The sequence below is a fragment of the Balaenoptera physalus genome (genome assembly GCF_965194825.1).
Source record: "Balaenoptera physalus genome assembly, chromosome: 5".
NCBI classification, from domain to species: Eukaryota; Metazoa; Chordata; class Mammalia; order Artiodactyla; family Balaenopteridae; genus Balaenoptera; species Balaenoptera physalus.
The window spans coordinates 63,101,554-63,123,033 of NC_138884.1; the positions used below are offsets into that span (position 1 = coordinate 63,101,554).

At 33.9% G+C, this 21,480-nt stretch overlaps 1 protein-coding gene across 1 annotated transcript in view; it reads right to left on the reverse strand.

The window, feature by feature from the left end:
- Window positions 1–16,065, reverse strand: part of LOC309660867 (alpha-S2-casein-like) — a 35,947-nt gene extending 19,882 nt beyond the window's left edge. Inside the window, exon 1 of the mRNA XM_082461944.1 lies at window positions 32–16,065. Within this exon, the coding sequence (XP_082318070.1) occupies window positions 32–82 (51 nt within the window). The 5' untranslated portion in view covers window positions 83–16,065. The remainder of the gene's footprint in view (window positions 1–31) is intronic.
- Between the last annotated feature and the right edge of the window lie 5,415 nt (window positions 16,066–21,480).

Below are 21,480 nucleotides of genomic sequence, written 5' to 3' on the forward strand. Positions count from 1 at the left end.
TAGATACTCATAAATATCTTATTATACTTACATGCTTTGCAAGAGCAACAGCCAAAAGGCAGGTAAAAAGGAAGAACTTCATGTTTACTTGGTCCTGTGAAATAGATATGGAGCTAATCAATAATAGTTTTACTCTCCTTAAAATCACATATTTCCTCGTTAATTATGTGTTAATTTATCTTTGTACCAGATAATTAGGAAAGGGAAATGAAGACTGATAAAAGCAGATTCACTGAGAAACACATGGATATGAATATGGTGAGTTTTTTATAAGGAGAAATTAACACAACATAATGAAAAATCTTAGTTTCTAATTTGTGGAAGTTCTTTTTGGGATAGCAAGTTAGTAGAATAATTGACCCTATGTATAAATGGTTAATTTATTTATTAATTTACTCACTTATTCAATGAATACCTGCTACCCTGTGTCAGGTACCATTCTAGACATGAAGATACAGTGGTGAAAATAATAAATTATGCTTATACTAATAAGGCCATATTATTTACAATTCTTCTTTAATTTGTGGAGAATCACTATCAGAAATGCAAAATCATTTTGAAATCAGATTTCAGGTGAGGCAAAAAGAGCCTGGCTCCCTCATAAGGGGAAGAATTAGCAGGTGGAAATAACACTGTGATGGGTACAAGGAGGCCTGCTGATCCCAGCTCAGCCTGGGACAGGCTGCTGAACCTTGAGCAAGTCACTGAACATCACTGAACCTCACTTTGAATATCTAGCAAAAGAGAGGTTTAACTAAAAAGATTTGATTAATAAGATCCCCTCCAGCTCCATCTCTAATACTGTGACTACATATAAGTCCCCCAGGTTTGCTGACCACATGTCAATTCAACTTTTCCAGTGGATAAACAGAGAACTGAAAAGTGAAATAAAGTTATTCTAATGTCTTCTTGACATGTAACAGTGTTTTACTCTGTAGATCTACAAATATGAAATTAATTATTCTTAAAGGGCAAGATTTTATTTGACTCAAACTGTTAAATTTACTGGTGATCTTTACCTGTGCACATCAGAGAATGTGTATGCACAGGAATTATTCTCTATCTTAAGATTTGCATTGCCTGATTTTGTTATTAATTTCTCATTCCTACTAAAGAATCTCAGATATGTTTGTTTACTCTTACAGGATGAGGCATATGACACTCACTTTAGAAGCATTTCATAATGAGTATGTTTTAAAATAAGATTAGATATATATTAAATTTTATAATTTAAAATTTTGAAATAAGTTTATTATATATAGCCATTTACCTCAATTTTACTTAAGACATTTTATTTTCCATGGATGAAAGAAATTGGAACATGGGCAAATGTTAACTAAAAGTTAAAGAAATGCTTTTAGCATGTTGATAAATGAGAACCATAGAAATAGTTTTAGTTACTAAGCAACTGCTATTGCCAGACATTGTGCTAGGTATGTTGTAAATTCTTTCTCTAGTCTCTGGAACAATTTTGTTAGGTACATGAGTCTGATTAACAGATGAAGAAAATGATTCCGGAGGTCATACACCAAATACGCAGTGCCCTGGATTTCCCAAAGCCTCATTATGACGAGCTCATCCTTAAAGTAAGATTGTGGCATTTCATCATAAGACAGAGCACTATAATAGTTTCCAGTGTCTATATGCTGATTATATTCAGAAGCACTGAAAAGGAGATAAATCAGTAGCTATGTTCGTTACCAATGTCTCAAAGAATCTTAAGGTACACTGACATTAGTTTCTTTAAAAATACTTTTTAGAACAATGTTATTAGGTTTTACAATATTACAAGTTATATAGAATAACAAAGAAGATAAATGAAAGTATTACCTTGTTTCCTAAAAGGAAGACAAGTAGTCCAGACAGTGGGAGATCTATGATGGGTTATCACAGTGCTATTTAAACCTTGTTCCTCCATCACATGGTAATTCTGTGGTTTGAAATTCCTAAACAGAATTCAAATTCTAAGAAGTCATGAAGATTAGAATTGTTTTTCCATCCAATTTTTGTACCACATAGTCCAAGGAGTGCTTCCACTCAGGTTGATTTAGAACATGATAACAGGTAAGGAGGAGTTTACAATGTATAGTGATTATCTATACTTCATGTTTGTGTAGCTCACCTCTTCCATGTACTAGTTGGGTGGTTCAGGGTAAGTTCTTTTGTTTGTTTTCCTGGAAGTACCTCAGTGCTTCTTCTAATCTAAAACATTTTAAATAAATATCTCAAATGACATTTTGGATATGTTCACTAAAATTTCATTAATATGTGAAAAAATACATTTTCCATATTCATTGCTTATCATTTACCAACACTAAAAATATGGTTAGCCATATGCAAGTCTATGTGATATACTGGAAAACTCAGCTCTCCTACTAGTTAGCAGTAACTTTCATAAGCATTTACTTTCTTAACTTTTCTCAGTATTTTCTGAATCTTTAAAATAATAATATTCATATTGAATCCAATTTATAAAATTGTAATGATTAGAAATAATTTATGTAAAGTGAATTGGTATCTACATGGCACCTACTTTTTCAGAAATCACAGAATGAAATGGCTATAATAACCAGGCAGGTAACATAATTGCCTGAAGTAGGTCTAGGTTTAAGGAGAAGAATGTATCACAGGGACTGTAATGTGGTCTTCCTGCAAGTGCAAGCCTGGAAATGCTCAGCTCCAGTCAATTTTGACATGTAATATATATGCCCCATTGTTGCCAAATCTTCCACTTTTTAGGCTAGTCTAAGTGTCTTATTATTTATTCAGAACATTTTTGTATATTGATTGTCAATAAGTTAAAACTATTTAAAAATATTGTGTCTGAAGACAGAACCCATGTGCAGTTAGATTTTGCCCAAGTGCTGCCAATTTGAGATCTTTGGAGAGAATGTTAGTTTCTAGATGCATGTAATTATTGAAAAATGAATCATTTTGGAAAACCACACATTCTGGTTAACCAAAGCATTAATGTTTAGGCATCAAGTTATTAAAATTCCTAAGTTTCCATAGAAATCTTTGTGAAATTTACTACAGTGTGACTGCATTCTTAAAACTAAAGAAAACCAATTATTACACATGGTATTTAAGAGCTTAAAGCTGTTTCCCCCATAGGATTATGTTTCATGAAACTGCTCTTTTTAAATCTGTTTCTGATTTCTATGTCTCCTTTGCTGCTGCTTAGCAATCATCTTGTTTTTATGGAATTATTTAAATCACTTTGTCCTTCGGAGGAGAAGAAATCTGGCTTTTCATCTTTGCATATTTGCTGTTTAAGTTGGCCTGACACTTGGTGGATACTTAGTAAACACTTTAATTTCCCTTAACAATCAGGACTACTTGCCTTAAGAAGCCACAGTTTTCCATTGCTTTTAACTTTTGAGAGCGTGAAAATCAGACAACCATGCTTGTTCACTTCTGTGACTCTCCAGTAACTGTTTTATGAGTAGCTTCTCTATGAGATGTAGGTCCACCTGCTTCTCTCTCATCCTCTAAGCACTTACCTATATGTTTATCCCCTTTTCCTCTTACAGTTTTATTTGCTTCATTTGTACTTGCTCCTTTGCTTAGCTTACAATATCCTGAATTTGCCTTCATTTTCTAGATACCATTTCATCATTCTGTCACTAACTGGACACCGCACCCATTTTTTTCCTTTCACTCACCACCAAACTTCTTGCAAGTCTTCATACTTGTGACTTATTCCTCCTAACCTCTTCAATCTATTGTTTCTGTGCCAGTTTATCTTCCACTGCTTAGATAACTACAGTTTCTAATAGATCTTGTAACGTCTCATCTGTTATCTCCAAAATACATTTTCCATAAATTCCACAAATATTTTCTTTCTATAATCGATGTAATAAGTAATTTTACTGAATCAAAACATTTCTATGTTTTTTTATATTGTCGAGGGTAATGTTCAAGATATTTAACATAGAATTCAAGGTCATTCAAAATCTTCCCAGGAGATTTTTCTGGCCTCATTTCCTGACATGTTGTATTCCTCATTCACAATCTTTCCAGGGCACCATGAAATGTCCCATGATCCTTCTGATTGGGAATGCCCTTCTATCACATTATCTGCCTTGCAAATGCCCAAGTGTTCCTGAAGATACAGTTGAAATTTGAGCCATCTGTGAAAAGATTTCCCAAATCTTCGATGTACTTGAACTTGTTAATATATCCTATGAATGAAATATTTGGACAGTTGTTGAAGTTGGAAATGTAGTTAAGATATAATCAGTGAATAATTCTTGAGTGTTTGCCAGGAATTATTCTAAGCATCTAGGAGAAAGCCATAAACAAAAGAGAAATCTCTGCTTTCATCGGGCTTATATTTCAACTGGCTGAGAGAGATGGACCCATGATAAGTAAGACATTGTTGGTTTGATTATGATGCATGCTAAGGAGAAAACTGGAGAAAGAGGATAGGAAGTATTAGTAGGGATGGGGTGGTCACTGTGAGACAGTGTGGCCAGGAAATGTCTCCATGAGCAAAAGAGTAAAAACTTGAAGGAAGTAAACCTTGTACTGTAGATCGTTCAGGAAGAACTCATCTGCAAAGGCCCTGATTTATGAGTATTCCTGGCAAGTTTGAAAATTTTTGGATAAACCAGCATGGTTGAAAAATAGTGAATTTGGTGGAAACAAAGTCAAAGGGACAAATGGGACCAATAAGGGAAAGTTCTTAGGTATTGAAAAGACTTTAGGAAACAGTTACACTGACTGGAAAGTGATGTCAAGTAGAAGATAACTTGGGATTACCTACTAAAAAGTAGACTGAAAGGGTCAAGGGAAGAAATATGATCAATTTGGAGCCTATTGTAATCATCTAGACATGTGTTTATGCCAGCAGAGGGGATGGTGAGAAATTGTAATATTCTAGATATACTTTGAAACATAGAGAAGATAGAATTTAATAGATTAAAGGTGAGGTGTGAGAGAAAGGAAAAGGTCAACAATTACTCCAAATTTTTGGTCTGATCACCTGGAATAATGTAGTTACTACCTACTGATATGACAAATACTGAGAGAGGAGATAGTTTAGGGGAAAACTATTAGGAGCTTAGTTTTTTTTCCCCCTTATTTTTTAAATTTATTTAATTTTTAATTTTTAAATTTTTATTTTACATGGGAGTTACAATGTTGTGTTATTTTAGGTGTACAGCAAAGTGATTCAGTTATATATACATATATATCTATTCTTTTAGGAGCTTAGTTTTATAAAAGTTAAATTTGAAGTTCCAGTTAGAAATTTAATTGGAATTCTATAGAATAAACAGTGTACAACAGTACTAATCTACCTAATGGGATTGATGAAGATTATTAAAGAACAGACTACAGGCAAAGCCCTAATCAGTGTTACCTACCATCATGATTTCAGCCTTTTCGGATGCTACTGATGTACAACTAATATGAGAACATAAAAAAAAGGAAGATCTTACCACCAGTTAGAAATAAAAGGCCTGGAGTAGATAAGTTCTGTAGGATACAAGTAAATAAATAAAGAAAGGAAATCCTAAAATATAGGAAGTCCCATATTATTTCAATGGGTATATATCTGTTGTCATATGTTTAATACATTACAATGACTATATCGATAGTTCATCAAGACACTTACTTATATACAGAACTGTCCGTAAATATAAGAATCAGGTAGTCCAGAAAGAAAATAATGTATGGGGGGAGTTTGTGAAAAGTTGAGGGAATTGAGAGTTAGGTCATAAGCAAATAAAAAGGCCAACAGACCTCTGAGGATGGAAATGAAACTTGAACACAGGTTCATAAGAGCTAGAAATAATTCAAGAATTGTTAATTATCATTAAAAAATGTTACTAGTTGATTAGTGAATATTGGCTCATTGAAAATGTGGAATCTTTCATTAGTTTCTAAGTCTAAAATGAAGTGGTCTCTGGCAGAAAAAAACATTAGCTATGTAAGCTGTGAAGAATGACTTATGAGAAATGTATCTAACCATTTTTTCTAAAAAGAAGTTTAATTCAATATATTTTATACGCTTTGAGAAATCCATGAATGCAGTCTTATGAAAACTTAAAACATACACAGTTATTTCTATCTTTAATGTCAAAATGTTACTTTATTACACAGAAAAAAACCCTTTAAACTAAATGTCTGCTATCTATTGGAAGAGCTATATGCATGTGTAGTACAGGCATAATATAATGCCTGGGAAGCATACATACTAATTTCAAAATCCTGATTACCTCTGAGGAGCTAGGGACGGGAATGGAATTGAGTGGGGACAATGAAGCTTCAGTTGTAGTGACAAAATTTATTTTCTTTTCATTAACTAAAGTCTTTTAATAAATTAAAGTATTATTTATGAGTGATGAAATACACATATTTTAAGTGTATAGGTGGATCCGTTACCATGGTTGAAGTGTGTTACTTTCCTATTACCCCATGAAGTTTCCTCCTACCCTTTCCCACTTGATCACCCCTCTCAGAAACCATCACTCATCTGAATTGGTCAATAATTCGTTTTTTTTTGTTTTAGAGCATCTTTTGTATGTAATCATAGAGCATATGCTGTGTGGTGTCTAGCTTTTGTCTCATGGCATAATGTTTTTGAGATTTATCCAGGTTGTAATTATTGCTGAGTTGTCTATTGTAAGAATGTATACACTTTGTTTATGCCTCTCCTCTAGAAGGACACCATGGCTATTTCTAGTTTGGGACTATCATGAATAAAGATATTATAATATTATTTGTACAAGGATTTTTGAAGACTTTTTTTTTTTTTAATCTCTGATAAGGCAGAGGAATGGTATGGCTGTATCATATGGTAGATGCACATTGAATATTTACATAGACTGTCAAATAATTTCCTAAGGTAAAAATTAAAATGATCACGGTGTCACTATCATGATTAAACATAGAATTGATACAGATCATTGGATAATTTGTATATTAAACAAACGATTTCTATTTAAAGACGTCATAAAACTAGTGATGAACATATTAAAATAAAGATGTTTCCCAGTTTCAAAAAACAAGAATTTCTTAAATTCAGTATTTGCTTTGCTGATAAGCTTATTAAACTGCTTATTTTTCTTCTTTTCTGTTATCCCCCCCTTTCTTTTCCATGCCATATGAGGTGGTAAATGATAGTTTCATAACTCATTTGTAATTTTAAACTCAGAATAGAGCATGTGTTAGTATTTGGAGTGTTGCCACTAATTGTGTATGACTTTCCCAGTAACTAGATACAAGGAATACCTGAGGTAGAAGGTTCTCTAATTTTACCAGAAGTGGAAGGGAGGTCCAGGGAAGTCTTGTGATGAGTATAAAGACACAGTTGGACTCATGCCAGGAAACACTGACTTTTATTCCAGTGATTTTTATATTCAAGAGTACTCTGTAACCCCACTTCTTTACTGAGCAATCTTTTTCAATTTTGATTTTGAGCCAAGTACATCTCAGTGTGCATGTATGAGAGTATATTTGGTCACCTTTAGGAAATTTTGGAATCTAACTTGAGCAAAATATTCATGTGACAAAAATTTAATAGACAACTTATAGGTTAATACTAATGTAGTTTAGAACACAAATATATTATATATTGTTAATGTAATTAATAAGAATTAGAACTCATCAATGTAGTTAATAAGAATTTATCTTCTAAATTTTCTCATGTACTTATAGATCTATCAAGCACCAGGATAAGAATAAAGGTAGTGAATAGAAACTTGATTTAGAGTCCTGATAAAGTAGATATGGTAAAGTAGTAACCATTCATTCCTTGTTAAACTTGTACTGATCATTCTATGTGCTAATGCATTGGGATACTAATGATATACAGAAAATTAAGATTATATTCCTGGATTTCAGGAGCTTATTTTCTAATAAACTTATACAAGATACTTTAACCAAAAGGTTGTGATGAGAATATATTCAAACATCAAAATATTATGACAATATTGAATATATTCATATCACCCAAACTGGGTAAGGATCAGAGTAAATGTAGTATTAGGTCCTACAATATGAGGGGAGTTACAGAAGGAAGGAGGTGAAGAAGGCTGAACAGACAGGAAAATGAGAGAGAGGGTAGCAGGGTGAGGAGCAAAAAGTTTGAGTACAAGAGAAAGAGAGGCAAGAGTTGAGGGTGAAGGCCCCCACGGGGCTAAACATTTTATGTCTCCTTGTGGGGGCTAAGAGCGGCATGGAAGACTTTAAGCCAACATGTGACATGGGAAGAACTGCATTTTAGATTAATCACCATGGCATTAATACAGAGAACGATTAGCTGTGGAGCAAAACAGCAGACAAGATGACCATATATGAGGGTGTGCAGAAGAATGGAGTACAATTATAAGGGCTCATTTGTAGAAAATGGCACTAAGGATGATAATTAAGGAACAGATTGAAGAAATGTTTAAAAGAAGACGTGACAGACTATTAAACAACCAATCAAAAAATGCAGGATATTTTGTGTGTCTGCCATGAGAAATGGAATTGGAGAAAACGATTAAATTCTTCCTACCATTCTATTAAAAACAAAATAAGAGCTTAATCTGGCACCATTTGCTATAATGCCCTAGCTCAATTGTATGCAAGTGAATTCAGAGCCAGTGCAGTTAAATATAAACTATATTTGAATTATACATATCAAAACTAAAATATATTGTGAGGAATATTTAATAATTACAGAATTTATAAAACTCATATTTTACCAAATTGAAAAATGTAAGAGAAATGATATATTTCTCCTGAATTGTTTTCTGTCAATAACAGTAAAATAATGCAGAACCATATGGAACCCAAAAATGAAATAATACATTTCTGCTACAAAATTTTAATCATCAAACACATGAAGAAGTAATAGTGACTCCTATGTTGTTTTACTTGTCTTTTATCTGACAGTTTCCCTTATTTATTCATGTCAAGAACATTGGGTGTTATTCAGAATATGAAATATTTAAGGCCTCTTAATGAAGTTTTCCAACATGCAGGCAGTGTACAGAACTTTCAACCATGTCATGATACAAGCAAAGATGCACAGTGTTATTTTACACCAGAATTATATTAAAATTAGAATAAGAAAGAGGTGTAGAGAAAGTGATCTTTTCCAGACAAAAAATCAAATTTGCTGGCTTTGGAAAAACATATCCAAAGGATACAATTAAAAATTTTTGAAAAAATTAAAATTTCCTTCTTTTTAAACAACTGAGATGTTAAATGAAAAGACTGAATAGGATAGGGATGAATAATTGATGTGAGTATTACTTATGCAAAGTATTTTTACTGATAGAACTAAAAATGCAAAAAGGAGGCAAAACTTAGAATAAAATAACTTAGAAAAGTTCATGTCAACCTTAAAAACAATAAATAATTTTGCAAAAAGACCATTTTGTTAGCAAAGAGATAACATTTACATAAATTCTGAATTTACCTTGAAGTTAAAAATATAATTAATCAGAAAAAAAGAAGTAAAGCTGTCACTGCTTGCAGATGACATGATACTATATATAGAGAATCCTAAAGATGCTACCATAAATCTACTAATCAATGAATTTGGTAAAGTAACAGAATGCAAAATTAATGCACAGAAATCGCTTGCATTCCTATACACTAATGATGAAAAATCTGAAAGAGAAATTAAGGAAACACTCCCATTTACCACTGCAACAAAAAGAATAAAATACCTAGGAATAAACCTACCTAAGGAGACAAAAGACCTCTATGCAGAAAACTATAAGACAATGATGAAAGAAATTAAAGATGATACCAACAGATGGAGAGATATACCATGTTCTTGGATTGGAAGAATCAACACTCTGAAAATGACTATACTACCCAAAGCAATCTACAGATTCAATGCAATCCCTATCAAACTACCAATTGCACTTTTCACAGAACTAGAACAAAAAATTTCACAATTTGCATGGAAACACAAAAGACCCTGAATGGCCAAAGCAATCTTGAGAAAGAAAAACGGAGCTGGAAGAATCAGGCTCCCTGACTTCAGACTATACTACAAAGCTACAGTAATCAAGATAGTATGGTACTGGAACAAAAACAGAAATATAGATCAATGGTACAGGATAGAAAGCCCAGAGATAAACCCACACACATATGGTCACCTTATGTTTGATAAAAGAGGCAAGAATATACAGTGGAGAAAAGGCAACCTCTTCAATAAGTGGTGCTGGGAAAAATGGACAGCTACATGTAAAAGAATGAAATTAGAACACTTCTTAACACCATACACAAAAAATAAACTCAAAATGGATTAAAGACCTAAATGGAAGGCCAGACACTCTAAAACTCTTAGGGGAAAACATAGGCAGAACACTCTATGACATAAATCACAGCAAGATCCTTTTTGACCCTCCTCCTAGAAAAATGGAAATAAAAACAAAATAAAGAAATGGGACCTAATGAAACTTAAATGCTTTTGCACAGCAAAGAAAACCATAAACAAGATGAAAAGACAACCCTCAGAATGGGAGAAAATATTTGCAAACGAATCAACGGACAAAGGATTAATCTCCAAAATTTACAAGCAGCTCATGCAGCTCAATACCCAAAAAACAAACAACCCAATCCAAAAATGGGCAGAAGACCTACATAGACATTTCTCCAAAGAAGGTATACAGTTTGCCAACAAACACAGGAAAGGATGCTCAACATCACTAATCATTAGAAAAATGCAAATCAAAACTACAATGAGGTATCCCCTCTCACCAGTCAGAATGGCCATCATCAAAAAATCTACAAACAGGCCTTCCCTGGTGGTGCAGTGGTTGGGAGTCTGCCTGCCAGTGCGGGGGACACGGGTTCGAGCCCTGGTCTGGGAAGATCCCACATGCCGTGGAGCAACTAGGCCCATGAGCCACAATTACTGAGCCTGTGTGTCTAGAGCCTGTGCTCCACAATGGGAGAGGCCATGATAGTGAGAGGCCCATGTATCGCGATGAAGAGTGGCCCCCACTTGCCACAACTAGAGAGAGCCCTCGCACAGAAACGAAGACCCAACACAGCCATAAATAAATAAATAAATAAATAAATAAATAAATAAATAAATATTTTTTAAAAATTAAAAAAAAAAAATCTACAAACAATAAATGCCGGAGAGGGTGTGGAGAAAAGGGAACCCTCTTGCACTTTTGGTGGGAATGTAAATTGATACTGCCACTATGGAGAACAGTATGGAGGTTCCTTAAAAAACTAAAAATAGAACTACCATACGACCCAGCAATCCCACTACTGGGCATACACACTGAGGAAACCATAATTCAAAAAGAGTCATGCACCACAATGTTCATTGCAGCTCTATTTACAATAGTCAGGACATGGAAGCTACCTAAGTGTCCATCGACAGATGAATGGATAAAGAAGATGTGACACATATCTACAATGGAATATTACTCAGCCATAAAAAGAAATGAAATTGAGTTATTTGTAGTGAGGTGTATGGGCTTAGAGACTGTCATCCAGAGTGAAGTAAGTCAGAAAGAGAAAAACAAAAACACCGTATGCTAACACATATATATGGAATCTACAAAAAAAAAAAAAAAAAAAAGGTTCTCAAGAACCTCAGGGCAGGACATGAATAAAGACGCAGACGTAGAGAATGGACTTGAGGACACGGGAAGGGGAAAGGGGGAGCTGGGACACAGTGAGAGAGTGGCATGGACATATATATACTACAAAATGTAAAATAGATAGCTAGTGGGAAGCAGCCGCATAGCACAGGGAGATCAGCTCGGTGCTTTGTGTTCACCTAGAGGGGTGGGATAGGGAGGTTGGGAGGGAGATGCAAGAGGGAGGGGATATGGGGATATATGTATACCTATAGCTGACTCAGTTTGTTATACAGCAGAAACTAACACACCATTGTAAAGCAATTATACTCCAATAAAGATGTTAAAAAAATAATTTTAAAAACCCACAAAACAAACAAAGAAATGCAAACAAATATCCTCCATCTCTCCTTCGGCATCTTTTGATTTAGCTGTTTGAATTCATCTACTTACTATATTAGTAAGAATTTTGGAGATCTTATCACATTGATATGACATGTCAAAATAACATGAGATACCAGGGATACATTTTATTAAGAGAAATGTTAAATAAATGAAATTTTCTATCTTATTTTGTCAATATAACATACACTGTAACATATAACATATGGTCAATTCAACATACACTAAGGACTTCATTACCTTCCAAAAGGATCAGAAAATTGAAACTGACCACATTGTACGTGTGTTTCAGCAGCCTCTATGATCCTTTAGGCATATATTGTACTTAATATAATTAGAATTTCAATATTCTTTAGACCAAGGCAATTATTTACCAGACAAAGATATATGTTTTCTTAGAAGATAATTGTCTTTATAATGTTGGCATTATGAGTTTCCATCTAAACACTACTAGTACCCAAGACTTTTGGGTGTATCATAAATAAATAACTCAATGTGAACTTTAAGGAATCATTATATAAATATGTTTCAGAGATAAGTATGGATTCTCTTATCTAATAAATACTCAGAGAGGAAAATATTCTTACACTATACCACATTATCTGGGAAGTACATACATTATATTGTTTCCATTTCTGATGATATTTCTGTTAAAGAACAGATTAACATTTTAATACTTGTTTAATTTTCAAGTTTTCCCGTGAAGGAAATTGTCTTACCTCTTGAGATGATCAGCTCTCCGTGAAAAAAGAAAAGAGGAAAATAGTTAACATTTTATTTTTACAATTCTAGATTGAACGTTAATATGTATTTAGCTGCCACAATTTTGATTAAACAAAAAGGTAAAGTTTTAGGTAATTGATACACTAAACTAATTTTTTTGTTTGTTGAACAACATCTTTAATATGAGTGAAGAGAAGCCATTTACTATAATTAATTTGCTACATTCAAATATCAATTCACTCTGGAAAAAATTCTTTTTTGTGTGAAAGGAGACAAATCTATCTCTGTGAAAGGGAGAAGGAAATTCAAAACTTAAAGTTTGGATTTGCTCAAGTCAAATGTTTTTTACATGGATATGTTCAAGTAGTTCAAAATCTACTTACATTCACATATTAATTGCGTTGATAGGGTCTGGTATAATATTTTTCTATTTTCTTCTTATATTTTTATTTTTCCCACTTCTATTCTTTTATAAAAGACAATCTGTTACTGTGATGTCATAACCAATTTGTTTTTGAAACGTCCACTACAACTTGTTGGATTAGTAGAAGTATTATTAGCTCTTGAAGAATATCTCAGTAACTAGACACAAAGAATACCAAAGTGAAAGGTACCATTGTTTTTACAGAAGAAGAAACAAATTTAGAGGGAGGAGGAGGAAAGTAATTCAGAGTGGTCGGTTTTACCTAGTGACACCGAGCAATAAATGACAATACGGGGAACCCCTGACATTCGGTAGATATAGAGTTTTTAATATTTAATTGTCTTTATTAGCATCTCAGACTCACATCTTTATGAAGCTATTTAAAAAATTTAATTTTTACATTAAGATTATTACCCTTCCATGTCTCTGTGTGTTTAGTGTTTGTGTGTGTGTGTGTATTCAAGATTTATTTTAAGTCCTTAATGAATCTATGTAGCTTAATTCAAGGAAAGTGTTCATATAAATATATGAAAATTTCTAAAGCCATGTTCAGGTAAATGCACATATAGGCCAAAACACATAAATTATGAGAGACTCTTTGGCTAATTCCTGAGAATGTATTCTTCAAAATTCCAAATTGTAAGTATACTTACAATCATGGCAAGTATGAGAGCCATAATAAAGGCAAAGACAAAGGTCTTCATATTTAGTAGAGTCCTATGAAAGCATATGTGAAAAATCAGTAGCACATTCACTCCTGCATTTACAAACCAAACATTTATTGATCAAACTATGTTCCAAAGCCTTGTGAAACAGATTAGAAATACAAAGACAAGTGAAACACATTGCCTGACATCATGGAACTTAGAAACTAGTAGGGATCTTGATAAGTAAAGATAAGTGCTGCAATATGGAAATACTAAAGTGCTATAAACATGCAGAAAATGAACGTCTTAGACCAAGAGAATGGAGGTATTAAAGATAATAAAAAGATAAGACGTGTTATATTTTATAGGGTAAGTGGGTAAATAAAATGTTGGTGGCCTACAAAGAAACAAAAATGAGAGAACTTGAAATGAGTGAAAGTTCAGCCTGTAAGAAGGACTAAAAAAGGAGACAGGCTGACCACTTAGATTGTTGTGAAATTGTAGGGAACTTTTATAACAACATTTGGGAACATAATTAAGGCAGAGTTTAAGAGATGTTTAGAAGGTAGAATGACAAGAAACAGGGACTGATTTTATAATAGATTTAGTGAAAATGAGCCAGGTTTCTGGCTTGAGATGTATAGATGGTGCAACCCTGGTATTAGAAAATTAATGATACTATGTAGAGAAAAATCAAACTGAAAAAAAGTTTCAGGAAAAATGTTTGTAGTTATTCTGAAAATTGAATTGAAATAATTTTCAAATAATTTTATGAACAAAATTAACCTAATTTGGGACTCTGATATGTTTTTATAATTCAGTATATGCAAGTGAACTCAATTATGTTGCTGTTGAAAAAGAAGTAAAGCAGATTATTTATGAATTATAAATATCTAAATAAAAATCCTTCCCAAATATGAGGTAAATAATGGGTAAAGACTCTTTTTTATCATTTATAGTCATCAGGTTTTGCAGAACATTACAGCAACATCTTTTGCCTAATGATAAGATAAACTATTCTTCTGCTAAATAACACTAAATCTCTAACATGGGAATCAAAACTGGAGATTGATGGTATTTCTCTTTTTCCTTATCTGATGATTTCGTTTCATTGGTTTAATTCAGGACTGTGGTGTTAGACAAACTATGAAAATTATATATTTCTTGGTGAACTTTATCTATCATTTACTAGTTAAAACAACTGTTCATTCATGTTATGGTATAAAAACAATGCAACTATTAGTGTTGTTTATACAAACTAATTTTATTTAAAGTAGAGGATTGAGGGAAATTCACAGAAATTAATATTCTATAGGTAGATAGATAGACAATTTAAGGGTTGTGAGAAAATGCTTCTCAAATAACACAATAATAGAAGTTTGAAATAGTAAAAACTTTTTTTATCAGCCAAAACCAAATCACAGAGGAAATGAAAATATATTAAATAAAATGAATTATGAAAATTAAATAGTCTTTTATACAGTGTTAATTACACAGAAAAAGGGACTTATTTTGAATTATGAAAAGGATGACTAAAAAGTAATGAAAATGGATTAGTGATGGGAATAAAGTAACTTTGAAAAAGGTTACTGAAACCTTTGAAACAATGAACACATTTGCAAAAAGAGAGTTTATGTTACTCAAGAGATAATTTTCTTATAAAAATGTAAACTTCAACTCTAGGTCAAAGGTAAAAGTAATTATTAATAATGTGGATATCATATATTTAGTCAATAAAATAAAAAGGCTACTAGGATACCCCACCAACAGAGAAAATGGAGCACATCACCTCCATTTTCCACAACATTCCCCCCAAACAGAATAAAAATGTATTTGTGACACATTTTTGGACAAGCTAAAGGCTGTGAAAGTACAGGCACTCAATTGTCTTTTTTCTTTTTTGAAATCAGACTTTTATTCAAATCTTAATTTTACTACTTACCAGTGGTTGACTTTTTTTTTTTTTAACATCCTCATTGGAGTGTAAATGCTTTACAATGGTGTGTTAGTTTCTGCTTTATAACAAAGTGAATCAGTTATACATATACATATGTCCCCATATCTCTTCCCTCTTGCGTCTCCCTCCCTCCCACCCTCCCTATCTCACCCCTCTAGGTGGTCACAAAGCACCGAGCTGATCTCCCTGTACTATGCGGCTGCTTCCCACTAGCTAGCTATTTTACGTTTGGTAGTGTATATATGTCCATGCCACTCACTTTGTCCCAGCTTACCCTTCCCCCTCCCTGTATCCCAAGTCCTTTCTCTAGTAGGTCTGGGTCTTTATTCCCATCTTGCCCCAAGGTTCTTCATGAACTTTTTTTTTTTTAGATTCCATATATACGTGTTAGCATACGGTATTTGTTTATCTCTTTCTGACTTACTTCACTCTGTATGACAGACTCTATGTGCATCCACCTCACTACAAATAACGCAATTTCATTTCTTTTTATGGCTGAGTAATATTCCATTGTATATATGTACCACTTCTTCTTTATCCATTCATCTGTCAATGGACACTTCGGTTGTTTCCATGTCCTGGCTATTGTAAATAGAGCTGCAATGAACATTTTGGTACATGACTCTTTTTGAATTATGGTTTTCTCAGTGTGTATGCCCAGTAGTGGGATTGCTGAGTCGTATGGTAGTTCTATTTTTAGTTTTTTAAGGAACCTCCATATTGTTCACCATAGTGGCAGTATCAATTTACATTCCCACCAACAGTGCAAGAGGGTTGCCTTTTCTCCACACCCTCTCCAGCATTTATTGTTTGTAGATATTTTGATGATGGCCATTCTGACCGGTGTGAGATGATATCTCATTGTAGTTTTGATTTGCATTTCTCTAATGATTAATGATGTTGAGCATTCTTTCATGTGTTTGTTGGCAATCTGTATATCTTCTTTAGAAAAATGTCTATTTAGGTCTTCTGCCCATTTTTGCATTGGGTTTTTTTTTTTTTTTAAACATCTTTATTGAAGTATAATTGCTTCACAATGGTGTGTTAGTTTCCTCTTTATAACAAAGTGAATCAGCTACAGATATACACACGTTCCCATATCTCCTCCCTCCCGCATCTCCCTCCCTCCCTCCCTCCCCATACCACCCCCCAAGGCGGTCACAAAGCACCGTGCTGATCTCCCTGTGCTATGCGGCTGCTTCCCACTAGCTATCTATTTTACATTTGGTAGTGTATATATGTCCATGGCACTCTCTCATCCTGTCACATCTCACCCCTCCCCCTCCCCATATCCTCAAGTCCATTCTTTAGTAGGTCTGTGTCTTTATTCCCATCTTGCCACTAGGTTCTTCATGACCATTTTTTTTTTTCCCCTTAGATTCCATATATATGTGTTAGCATACTGTATTTGTTTTTCTCTTTCTGACTTACTTCACTCTGTATGACAGACTCCAACTCCATCCACCTCATTACAAATACCTCCATTTCATTTCTTTTTATGGCTGAGTAATATTCCATTGTATATATGTGCCACATCTTCTTTATCCATTCATCCAATGATGGACACTTAGGTTGCTTCCATGTCCTGGCTATTGTAAATAGAGCTGCAATGAACATTTTGGTACATGACTCTTTTTGAATTATGGTTTTCTCAGGGTATATGCCCAGTAGTGGGATTGCAGGGTCGTATGGTAGTTCTATTTTTAGTTTTTTAAGGAACCTCCATACTGTTCTCCATAGTGGCTGTATCAATTTACATTCCCACCGACAGTGCAAGAGTGTTCCCTTTTCTCCACACCCTCTCCAGCATTTATTGTTTCTAGATTTTTTGATGATGGCCATTCTGACCAGTGTGAGATGATACCTCATTGTAGTTTTGATTTGCATTTCTCTAATAATTAATGATGTTGAGCATTCTTTCATGTGTCTGTTGGCCATCTGTATATCTTCTTTGGAGAAATGTCTATTTAGGTCTTCTGCCCATTTTTGCATTGGGTTGTTTGTTTTTTTGTTATTGAGCTGCATGAGCTGCTTGTAAATCTTGGAGATTAATCCTTTGTCAGTTGCTTCATTTGCAAATATTTTCTCCCATTCGGAGGGTTGTCTTTTGGTCTTGTTTATGGTTTCCTTTGCTGTGCAAAAGCTTTTAAGTTTCATTAGGTCCCATTTGTTTATCTGTGTTCTTATTTCCATTTCTCTAGGAGCTGGGTCAAAAAGGATCTTGCTGTGATTTATGTCATAGAGTGTTCTGCCTATGTTTTCCTGTTTTTTTGATATTGAGCTGCATGAGCTGCTTGTAAGCTTTGGAGATTAATCCTTTGTCAGTTGCTTCATTTGCAAATATTTTATCCCAATCTGAAGGTTGTCTTTTCGTCTTGTTTATGGTTTCTTTTGCTGTGCAAAAGCATTTAAGTTTCATTAGGTCCCATTTGTTTATTTCTGTTTTTATTTCCATTTCTCTAGGAGGTGGGTCAAAAAGGATCTTGCTGTGATTTATGTCATAGAGTGTTCTGCCTATGTTTTCCTGTAAGAGTTTCATGGTGTCTGGCCTTACATTTAGGTCTTTAATCCATTTTGAGTTTATTTTTGTGTATGGTGTTAGGGAGTGTTCTAATTTCATTCTTTTACATGTAGCTGTCCAGTTTTTCCAGCACCACTTATTGAAGAGGCTGTCTTTTCTCCACTGTATAATCTTGCCTCCTTTATCAAAGATAAGGTGACCATATGTGCGTGGGTTTATCTCTGGGCTTTCTTTCCTGTTCCATTGATCTGTATTTCTGTTTTTGTTCCAGTACCATACTTTCTTGATTACTGTAGCTTTGTAGTATATTCTGAAGTCAGGCAGCCTGATTCCTCCAGCTCCATGTTAATTTCTCAATATTGCTTTGGCTCTTCAGGGTCTTTTGTGTTTCCATACAAATTGTGAAAATTTTTGTTCTAGTTCTGTGAAAAATGCCAATGTTAGTTTGATAGGGATTCCAATGAATCTACAGATTGCTTTGGGTAGTATAGTCATTTTCAGTGTTGATTCTTCCAATCCAAGAACATGGTATATCTCTCCATCTATTTGTATCATCTTTAATTTCTTTCATCAGTGTCTTGTAATTTTCTGCATACAGGGCTTTTGTCTCCTTAAGTAGGTTTATTCTTAGGTATTTTATTCTTTTTGTTGCAGTGGTAAATGGGAGTGTTTCCCTAATTTCTCTATCAGATTTTTCATCATTAGTGTATAGGAATGCAAGAGATTTCTGTGCATTGAATTTTTATCCTGCTACTTTGCCAAATTCATTGATTAGCTCTAGTAGTTTTTGGGTACATCTTTAGGATTCTCTGTGTATAGTATTATGTCATCTGCAAACAGCGATAGCTTGACTTTTTTTCCGATTTGGATTCCTTTTATTTCTTTTTCTTCTCTGATTGCTGTGGCTAAAACTTCCAAAGCTATATTGAATAACAGTGGTGAGAGTGGACATCCTTGTCTTGTTCCTGATCTTAATGGAAATGGTTTCAGTTTTTCACCATTGAGGACGATGGTGGCTGTGGGTTTGTCATATATGGCCTTTATTATGTGGAGGAATGTTCCCTCTATGCCTACTTTATGGAGAGTTTTTATCATAAATCAGTGTTGAATTTTGTCAAAAGTTTTCTCTGCATCTATTAAGATGATCATATGGTTTTCTCCTTCAATTTGTTAATATGGTGTATCACATTGATTGATTTGTGTATATTGAAGGATCCTTGCATTCCTGGGATAAACCCCACTTGATCATGGTGTATGATCCTTTTAATGTGCTGTTGGATTCTGTTTGCTAGTATTTTGTTGAGGATTTTTGTACCTATGTTCATCAATGATATTGGCCTGTAGTTTTCTTTCTTTGTGACTTTTTTGTCTGGTTTTGGTATCAGAGTGACGTTGGCCTCATAGAATGAGTTTGGGAGCATTCCTCCCTCTGCTCTATTTTGGAAGAGTTTGAGAATGATAGGTGTTAGCGCTTCTCTAAATGTTTGATAGAATTCACCTGTGAAGCCATCTGGTCCTGAGTTTTGTTTGTTGGAAGATTTTTAATCACAGTTTCAAGTTCAGTGCTTGTGATTGGTCTGTTCATATTTTCTATTTCTTCCTGGTTCAGTCTCAGAAGGTTGTGCATTTCTAAGAATTTTTCCATTTCTTCCAGGTTGTCTATTTTATTGGCATAGATTTGCTTGTAGTAATCTCTCATGATCGTTTGTATTTCTGCAGTGTCAGTTGTTACTTCTTTTTCATTTCTAATTCTATTGATTTGAATCTTCTCCCTTTTTTTCTTGATGAGTCTGGCTAATGGTTTATCAATTTTTTTCATCTTTTCAAACAACCAGCTTTTAGCATTATTGATCTTTGCTATCATTTCCTTCATTTCTTTTTCATTTTTTTCTGATCTGATCTTTATGATTTCTTTCCTTCTGCTAACTTTGGGGTTTTTTTGTTCTTCTTTCTCTAATTGCTTTAGGTGTAAGGTTAGGTGGTTTATTTGAGATGTTTCTTGTTTCTTGAGGTAAGATTGTAATGCTATAAACTTCCCTCTTAGAACTGTTTTTGCTGCATCCCATAGGTTTTGTGTCATTGCGTTTTCATTGTCATTTGTTTCTAGGTATTTTTTGATTTCCTCTTTGATTTCTTTAGTGATCTCTTGCTTATTAAGTAGTGTATTGTTTATCCTCCATGTGTTTGTATTTTTTACAGATTTTTTCCTGTAATTGATATCTAATCTCATAGTGTTGTGGTCAGAAAAGATACTTGATACGATTTCAATTTTCTCAAATTTACCAAGGCTTGATTTGTGACCCAAGATATGATCTATCCTGGAGAATGTTCCATGAGCACTTGAGAAGAAAGTGTATTCTGTTGTTTTTGGATGGAATGTCCTATAAATATCAATGAATTCCATCTTGTTTAGTGTATCATTTAAAGCTTGTGTTTCCTTATTTATTTTTATTTTGGATGATCTGTCCACTGGTGAAAGTGTGGTGTTAAAGTCCCCTACTATGATTGTGTTACTGTCGATTTCCCCTTTTACGGCTGTTAGTATTTGCCTTATGTATTGAGGTGCTGCTATGTTGGGTGCATAAATATTTACAATTGTTATATCTTCTTTGTGGATTGATCCCTTGATCATTATGTAGTGTCCTTCTTTGTCTCTTGTAATAGTCTTTGTTTTAAAGTCTATTTTGCCTGATAATAGAATTGCTACTCTAGCTTTCTTTTGATTTCCATTTGCATGGAATATCTTTTTCCTTCCCCTCACTTTCAGTCTGTATGTGTCCCTAGGTCTGAAGTGGGTCTCTTGTAGACAGCATATACATGGGTCTTGTTTCTGTATCCATTCAGCCAGTCTATGTCTTTTGGTTGGAGCAATTAATCCATTTACATTTAAGGTAATTATTGATATGTATGTTCCTATTACCATTTTCTTAATTGTTTTGGGTTTGTTATTGTAGGTCTTTTCCTTCTCTTGTGTTTCCTGCCTAGAGAAGTTTTTTGCACTTCTTGTAAAGATGGTTTGGTGGTGCTGAATTCTCTTAGGTTTTGCTTGTCTGTAAAGGTTTTAATTTCTCCATCAAGTCTGAATGAGATCCTTGCTGGGTAGAGTCATCTTGGTTGTAGGTTTTTCTCCTTCATCACATTAAATATTTCCTGCCACGCCCTTCTGGCTTGCAGAGTTTCTGCTGAAAGATCAGCTGTTAACCTTATGGGTATTCCCCTGTGTTTTATTTGTTGTTTTTCCCTTGGTGCTTTTAATA